Source organism: Cyprinodon variegatus, unplaced genomic scaffold (assembly GCF_000732505.1).
Source record: "Cyprinodon variegatus isolate N-32 unplaced genomic scaffold, C_variegatus-1.0 Scaffold50, whole genome shotgun sequence".
Taxonomy (NCBI): Eukaryota; Metazoa; Chordata; class Actinopteri; order Cyprinodontiformes; family Cyprinodontidae; genus Cyprinodon; species Cyprinodon variegatus.
Genome location: NW_015150503.1, coordinates 1,039,587 through 1,048,673, shown reverse-complemented (window position 1 = coordinate 1,048,673; position 9,087 = coordinate 1,039,587). Strand labels below are relative to the sequence as shown.

Sequence of the window (9,087 nt, the reverse complement as noted above, 5' to 3'; positions counted from 1 at the left end):
AGAAAAAGAAGCAGAGACAAAAAAGGCAACTGCAAAAGTTTCACTATAGCTCTGGTGAATTTCAATGGTGAAGTCCTCTGGAAATCTTCAATAATTGTTGTTGATTGCAGATGTGTCTAGTAGTTCCCATTGATTTAGCTTGTAAAGTGGGGAGAATGGCGCTAGGCTTACCGCACCGTGACGTCACTGCTGGAAGATGGCAGGAGGGAGGGGCTACTATATTTTGGCAAAAATGGCCGCTCCTAGACTCAGCGATCGCGAAGAAAATTATTGCTTTTATTTTTTTACTGATTAATGCTAATTAAAATTTAATCGCCGCAAACATATTATTTCCTGGTATAGATAATGATCCATTAATTATTCCTGTAATAACATGAATTGATTTAGCAAAATATGAGTTGCAAAATATAGGAAAAAAAATCAGATAAGAGTTTTATTTCACATGTACAGAAGAGGATTAGGGCCACTAATTTTATTTCAGTATATTATGGGAAAAAAGTCTGAATTCTGACTTTTTTCTCAGAATTCTGAATTTTTTTATTATTAGAATTCAGTCAGAATTTTGAGAAAAAAGCCAGAATTCTGAGAAAAAAGTCAGAATTCAGACTTTTTTCCCATACTATACTGAAATAAAATAAAAAAAACAGTTAATTTTTTTTTTTTTTTTTTAGTGGCCCTAATCCTCTTCCATTAATTTTTTTTATTTTTTTTTGTGGCCCTAATCCTCTTCCGTACACATGTATTTGGGTAAAAAAAAAACTAAAAAGTTCTGTTGTGTTTTTTTATCTTTCTGATTTCAAGGGAGAAAAAACAAACTGCCTAAATGAACAAAAATCAAACTCCAACGCCATTTTGCATAACTGTGAAACACAAGGCTACTTCATCATTACCATCATCCAAAGTCCTCTCCAGGATGGGCGGAGAGCTCGGCCGTCCGTCTCCGATCCGAGTGAAAGCCAGGACCTGGATCTCATACAGCACGTATTTCCCCAAACCGGTCAGCTGGATGCTGTGGGACGCGTTCCCCTCCACCATCCAGAAGCGGACCACGCTGTCAGAATCCTTCTCCTTATACATCACCTGATCCAGGGACAGAAGGGAGTTCAGAGGGGAGTGGAGTTGCAAATTAGCAAAGACAAAATGCCTCCTTGCTGCTCGGCACCCTGCTGGGAGAAAAAATTCTTCTCTGCAAACTAATGAGATTTCACTGCTCTTCCAGCAAACACATAATTGGAGAGGATCTTCAGAACATAAAAATCAGACCTTGTAGCCAAGAATGAGTCCGTTCCTGTCGGGCTCAGGGACTTCAGACCAACGCACTAAGATGCTGCTTGAGGTGGTGGCGAATGCTGACACGTTAGTGGGTCCACATGAAGGAACTGAAAGATAAGACATGGAGAAGGTGGAAATTACAATAAGCAAGCAGCAAATATAACTCTGCAGTTTCTTCTTTATTTTTTAAATACACTTGAAAAAATCTAGATCAGTCATTTTTTCTTCAAATAAGTGCATTTGCTCTTGAATTGAGGAGGTAAAAGAGACATTTTGCCAATGGAACAAGACAATTTACTCTAAAAATAAGAAAACACAATTGCAATGTCTTATTTCAAGTGCATTTTATCTAAATATCTTATTTTAAGAGTAAAAATACTCATTCCACTGGCAAAATATCTCATTTAACTACTCAAATTAAGGGTAAATACACTTAATTTAACAAATTTTTACTTATTACTAGATCGTTTTTCCAGTGTAAAAGGCATTTAATTGTTTATATTCTCCTTCCAAAGCTTCTATAGATATGTTTGCATCCATCTAATTATATAACAACTTATTTCAAAGGATTTGTTTGCAGGTTTAGACAAAACACACAGGATTTCTATATTTAAAAACAACAGTTTTAAATTCCTTATCATTCCCCTTATTCTGGTACACTGGAAAAAATCAAAATCTAGATAAGTAATTTTTTCTTAAAATAAGTGCATTTGTTCGTGGATTGACGGGGTAAAAGAGTGATTTTGCCAATGGAACAAGACATTTTACACCTAAAATAAGAAAACACAATTGCATTGTCTTATTTCAAGTGCATATTATCTAATTATTTTATTTTAAGAGTATAAAATACTCATTCCATTGGCAAATTATCTCATTTACCTACTCAAATTAAGGGTAAATACACTTAATTTAAGAAATTTTTGCTTGTTTTTCCAGTGTATAGCTATTGTTTGTGGAAAAAGGCATCATTTGAGTCTAAATTTAAGGTGTTGTATGAAAAGAAGAGCACCTCAGTGCTAATAAAGCACACAGCACTGGAAAAAATTGAGATCTAGATAAGTCATCTTTTCTTAAAATGATTGCATTTTTTCTTGGACTGAGGAGATAAAAGAGACAGTTTGCCAATTGAACAAGACAATTTACGCTTAAAATAAGAAAACACAATTGAATTGTCTTATTTCAAGAAAATATTATGTAATTATCTTATTTTAAGAGTAAATATACTCATTCCATTGGCAAACTATCTCATTTACCGACTCAAATTAAGGGTAAATCCACTTAATTTAAGAATTTTTACTTATTTCTAGATTTTTTTTCTAGTGAGTACACTGCAAAAACGATCTAGAAATAAGTAAAAATGTCTTAAATTAAGTGTATTTACCCTTAATTTGAGTACGTAAATTAGATAGTTTGCCAATGGAATGAGTAATATGCACTTAAAATAAGACAATGCAATTGTGTTTTCTTATTTTAAGTGTAAATTGTCTTGTTCCATTGGCAAAATGTCTCTTTTATCTCCTCAATCCAAGAACAAATGCACTTATTTTAAGAAAAAATTACTGATCTAGTTTTGGATTTTTGCAGTGTAAGGTGTGAGCTGTAAGTTTATACCTATAATTTGAATACTGCTCTCCACAGCTGCTAAAATGCAGTGATTCTGAGCAAACAGGATATCTTCCTTTCGAAAAAAGTCCACCATGATTCCTTATTCACACGTTTTTGTTCGGCTTGCTTTATCGGACCTCATGCACACTCACCGGACTCCCTGGTTCTGCCTCTGACCGGCTGGCTCCACGGTCCCGTCCCAATGCCGTTGACAGCCTGGACCCTGACCTCGTACTCCGTCCACTCCTCCAGGTCTTCGATGGTGAACTCCCTCTCCAAACGATCTGTGATGATGTGGGTCAGCCCGCGGCCCTGGGAGCCGACGCGGTAGTACTGAATGCTGTATCCCACCTGCTCTGCGTTTCCATTGTATTCCCATTCAGGAAGGGGCTGCATTGCATAAATGAAAGATTAATGAAAGATGCATATAAAAGGAAAATACCTTCAACACTAATTGAGAAATTATCTGTTACATTTATAATAATCTACTGGTCAAAAAAAATGAGAAGCAGATAAAATAAATCAAGCTCTGTAAGTTAAAAATGGAGAAGCATTCTCTTCATTGTTAAAGCACCCAAGGTTATGGGTAATTATTGTGTCAGATCAAATATAATGCCATAGATGATCATGACCTTTAAAAAGAAGTAAACCTCTGTTATTTTAAGGCTTGTTTTAACACTTTCTCAGCAGGGGAAGCATAAAACGTGCTGTTCGATGTCACTTACCATCCATCGCAGCCACAGGCTGGTCTCACTGGCTGTGCGCAGGGTGACATTGGCGGGGGCCATGTCAGGAGGAGCTGGAAGCGTCTGAATCTTCCTTGACGGCTGGCTGGGAGGACTGCTGCCAACTATGTTCACCTGCCGCATGCGGAATCTAACAACAAATCCTTGATTATTATGCAAATTGTGGAAAAATGCCTGACCAAGCATTGCTATGCAGCTCGCATGCTTTAACATGTGAGCTGGAGCTTCCAAACAGAGATCAAAGCCTCGGGTAGAAACACAATATAAATATGCTGAGAGGAAGCTTCTCCATGTTAATGCCTGAATATGCAACAGAATAAACTGTTGTGTTTATAGCTGAATATAAACTGGCAGTGCAGATATCTACTGTTGTTATTGGTCTTCAGGGACTGCCTGATTCAATTTGCTGTATCCAATATGATCAGGGAAAACAAATAGACTAGATCAAAATAAGCACCATTACCGAAGTAAAAATTAACTAAACAGTGCTTGGATTAAAATTAAAGGAAAAGAAAATAAGAGCTCCAGGGATAAAATGAAAATATCTGAGTTGGAGGAGAGTACATCCACTTGAATGAGTGATTTTTGTCAAATTTTTTGCATAATCTTACAAAGAAGACAGCATGATGGACATATGCTTCATTTAAACAGTTTTTCAGGTACTGTTTCCTCTTAAAGTAACAGAATCTCCTTAGATAAAGATAACTGAAATGAGAAACAAGTTTTATGGTGTGATTTTGGAATAGGCATCATTTTCCTCCGATCCTATTTTAAGTAGAATTATCTGAATAAACCAGAAGATACAAACCACCTCAAAGCCTTAGGGAGTCAAAAGAGCAAAGAAGAGATTCAGGAGAACAAAAAGAAAATGAAAACATGACATTGATTGTGATATAAAAATAAGTATGCTCTGGTCTGCCCACACATTGCCTCTAATAACAGAGCATCTATATCAGGGGTTCTGTCCTGCACTGAAAAAGATAATGCAACCAATTTTGTTATTTATTTAATCATATTTAGTTACTTTAACACAACATTTTTTATGTCCTACCCTGCTAATTAGGGATGTAACGATATTGACATTATCGCGCTATCGCGGTGGTAAACGTGTCTCGATATCGTCGTGGTTGGGTTACAATAATAAAAGGACAGGTGTCCGTTAAAAAGCAAGAGATTAAACACAGTCCTGCGGAACAAATCATTGTTAACTACATAGACCATGATCCTTTGCGCTGCGTTGTCATACTGACCGTTCTTAAGCCAATAGGATTGCACGCAGATTGCACGCTGTCCACACAAGCTCGCAGCAAGCTAGCATGGCCGACATCGATGGTCGTAAGGATGAAAACAACAACCCCGAAGTTGAGATTGTGCCCGCCCCTGCAGCTTTTAAGTCAGATGTTTGGAAACATTTTGGCTTCGCCGTGTCAAAAAACGCAAAAGGAGAGAAGGTGGTGGACAGACAATGGACTATATGCAAGCACTGCCACAGTAAACTGCGATACAACACGGGAAACAAAAGCGATATCCAAAGTCACCTGACGACTCATCATCCAGAAAAGCTTGCAGATTCTCTCACATATAATGTCCTGTCTGGTCAAAAAACCCTGAAGGAGGCTTTTCTTTTTTCTTGAAATGTAGATCTTTTGATCTTTCTGATGAAAAATGTGAACATAAGCCAACTGATAGGTCAGTGTTTTAAAAAAAAGCTTTTTGACTATTTTATTTAAGTTATGTTCTTAAATACCAGTTTTAAAAGGTTGCTTTTACTTGCCTTGCACATTTAAACCTGACTTGATATTTGTTTGCACTTAAAGGGAATTCCCTATTGTTTACAATTGTTCTGGTTGCTTCTTAACTTGAACATTATTCACAGAAGAATCAACAGAATATTGATGTTCCTGACTACAACTTGCGCTTTAAAAGCACTATGTGATCAGCGTTTTATGTTGCAATGATCCATAAATACAACAATTAATTGCCTGTTGACTGGCAAAAGCAGAAAAAATGTCTATTATTTTGCTATTATCATCACAAACACTATCGTGAGCTATTTAACAGTACCGTAAGCTTTTCCACAATATCGCAATAAATATCGTACCGTGAGATTTTGTTATCGTTACATCCCTACTGCTAATATGAAACAATTGTATTAAAGTAACTAAATATGATTACATAAATGCCAAAAACGGTTGCAATATTTTTTTCAGTGTGATACCGTCCTGCAGCTTTTGCATGCATCCTGCTCCAACAGACCTGAAATAAAGAGCAAACGACCTCAGCAGGTTTAACAGAGGTCTGGTCATTAATGATTTATTTTTCTCAGGTGTGTTGCAGACGGGATGCATGCAAAAGCTCCAGGACAGTGGCACTCAAGGAACGATGCTGCCTACCGCCGCACTATAATGAACTGTGACAGNTTTCTTAAAATAAGTGCATTTCTTCTTGAATTGAGGAGGTAAAAAAGACATTTTGCCAATGGAACAAGGCAATTTACACTTAAAATAAGAAAACACAATTGCATTGTCTTATTTCAAGTGCATATTATCTAATTATCTTATTTTAAGAGTAAAATTACTCATTTATTGCTCATCTCATTTACCTACTCAAATTCAAAGTGAATGCACTTAATTTAAGAAAATTTTACTTATTTCTAGATCGTTTTTGCAGTGTGTTACATTGTCTGTCTTTCATAGTTGAGAACCTCTGAGTCTCTTTGGAGTAAACGGCATAACTAGAATTAATGCTGTTTTTGTTTGGAGGAAGTTTGAGCTTTTGCGGTTCCTGGACTGTTTCTAAACACCCAGACTAGACTGTTTGGATCGTATGTTTAAATTTAGGCTCAGACAGGCTGTCAACCTGCTGTGAGTCTATGTGTGCATGGCTGTCGCTGCATCTGTCTTGCTTTTTTCAGATGAGTTGATTAGAAGTTGCACCAGGTTATCATTCTAGGGATGGAAGAGGCTGAACTGAAATGTCTGTTACCTGTAGAAGGTGTATGGGTTGAGACCAGGCACCTCCAGAGAGCGAGCCTCGGGTTCATTTGACACCTGATGAACCAACACCCACTCTTCATTTTCTCCCACCACTCCAACCTGCAGGGAGTAGAGAGAGATTTCAAGGCCTCAGGCAGTCAATCAGATCTTTAAACTATTCCTGAAACAAGATTCTTTTAAATATTCTTCACCCAGATTCAGTAGTTTGTAGATCACATTGCTATGTTTTCACATTAAGGTGCTGAAAATGTTGCTGTTCTAAGTCAATAGGAATGGAAAGAGAGCAACTTTTGTCAGTTTTCAGGATTTGTTCATGTTTCCCTGATCATTTTCAGGTCTGGACTTTGACTGGACCGTTCTAGTAACCTGAATAACGTCTTATCTAAAACATTTCATTAGAGCTCTGGCTGTCTGGTTAGGATGTCGAAAGACCTTCAAACCTAGTCAGATATTTTTTTACAACCATCCATTTTACTGCCTTCCTTAATCATGACATTGTTTCATATTTAAAGCCAGCAACTCTTCCTAAAGACGTGGCATTTTGCATGAAGGAGCAAAATTCCCAGCTTTTGTGTGATATGACCAGAAAACCACCTCCTATATGTTTGCTTTGCCCTTTCTATGGGTTTTGCCATACTTCATAGATCTGCTGGTGAAGATTCTCAGTCATCCAGGTCATAGTCATTCCAAAAAAAAAAAAAAACAATCGATTGGACTTGGTTTTCAAGTTGGAAGAAGTTTCGCTTTCCATCCAGGAGGCTTTTTGGATTAGAATACATGCAAATTAAAGCAGAAGAACGGAAAAGGGGAGTTTTTTGGTTTTTTTTGTTAGCCTGTAATACCTGATACTGGGCTATGCCTCTGAAAGGGGGTCGTTAGGGGCAATTGTTAGCTTGGCTGCCCAGGACAGATGTTTTGTCCCCTGCATGGGGTTGGGGGGTTGTAATGATAGTGGGAAGGAATCAAATCTGACGCTGCATTGTAGGTTTTTTTTTTTAGCTGAAACTTGACGTCATCCTCTCTGTTTAAGGTTGGTTTTTCTTTCATAACATAAATGGCTTCCTTCACACCCCTTTCAAACCAAATGTCTTCTTTGTCCAAAATGTGAACATTCTGGTCCTCAAACAAGTGTCCATTGTCCTTAAGGTGCAATTGGACAGCAGAGTCGTCAGTGGAGTATATAAAGCTTTGAAGTCATTGCTACTTCTGACATTTTGAATTGAAAAAGCTTCCTGGATGGGAAGAGAAACATCTTCAAACATGGAAACCAAGTCCAGTAGATTGTTTTAGGAAATACTGCGTAGATCATTTCTATGGAAAATGGCAAAAACCACATAAAGAGTCGTACATGAGTGTAGAAAACAACTCCAGGATGCCTAAATGATCATTGCCAAGCCAGTCGCTTTAGATGAACGACCATCTTCAGGTTGCTTTGCAGTCGTGCCATACTTCTATTTTAAGATGACGGCTACTGTGTCTTAACATTTAATATAAAGAAACTCTGAGACCTATGAAGCCTTTAAAGAACAGCTCTATTTATAGTTTGGGTTAATTTCATTTATAGCACATTTTAAACAGCTAAGCTGTACTGACATAATTTAAACTAGCAGGGGACCATGAAAATAATATAAACACAGTAAAACAGAGCAAAAAGCTATAAAAGTATTTACGATTTAAACTGATATATTACTGGAAAGTAAAGTAGGTCTATGTTGACCTTAACTGACTGCGACAAAGTGGGTTCTTCCACTTTAGTTACGACTTTTATTCACTTTTGTTTGTTTTTTTCCCTCCTACTGGGAATGTCTGGTAGAACCAGTCTGAGCTGCACAGATGAGGAAGACAGATGGTCGGTTAAACTACATAACATTTAGACAACTCCCACTCTAGAAAGTGAAAAGCAAAAAAAATGTAAACTGTAGTAAACGATGCATATATTTCCAACTCTAAAATGATGTGTTAATTTTCTATCAAACAAAACCCCAACAAGATTTATTGAGGTCTGTGGTTGTAATTTGGCAAAATGTAAAAAGTGAAGGAGGTTAAAATACTTTTGCATGGCAGTTTATATGATTAAGAATAGATTTATGGTTCTGAGTTTATTCTTAAGTTGTTTTTTGTCTCACCTGGGCTTCTACAAGCCAACGAGAAATAGAGGTTTTGCCATCATAGCCAGGTTTAAACTGCAGGTTGACAGAGCGTGGGCCGATGTTGGTTATAGCAATGTTGGTAGGATGGCCAGGAAGCTCTGCATGGAAGCAAAGACAAAGAAAACAGAGAGAAAAAGCATTATTTTACAGCCTCCCACAGAGGGTAACTCTGGTTTCCAAAACCCATTGACGACAGTGCCCTCTGGTGGCAGTACAAATACTACACACAAATGAATTTATCAGCCATTAATCCTACTTACCTCACATTTCCCAGTTCCAGCTTAGATTATAAAGGCAGTTTAGATTCTGAGAGGTGTC

The 9,087-nt window shown here is 37.3% G+C and overlaps 1 protein-coding gene across 1 annotated transcript in view; it reads right to left on the bottom strand.

The window, feature by feature from the left end:
* LOC107082320 (protein sidekick-2-like) overlaps nt 1-9,087 on the bottom strand; it is a 624,909-nt gene that overhangs the window by 81,366 nt on the left and 534,456 nt on the right. Inside the window, exons 20-25 of the mRNA XM_015370939.1 lie at nt 8,746-8,867; nt 6,609-6,718; nt 3,603-3,753; nt 3,030-3,267; nt 1,264-1,379; nt 891-1,080 (exon numbers count right to left, since the gene is read on the bottom strand). Coding sequence (XP_015226425.1) covers nt 891-1,080; nt 1,264-1,379; nt 3,030-3,267; nt 3,603-3,753; nt 6,609-6,718; nt 8,746-8,867 — 927 coding nt within the window. The remainder of the gene's footprint in view (nt 1-890; nt 1,081-1,263; nt 1,380-3,029; nt 3,268-3,602; nt 3,754-6,608; nt 6,719-8,745; nt 8,868-9,087) is intronic.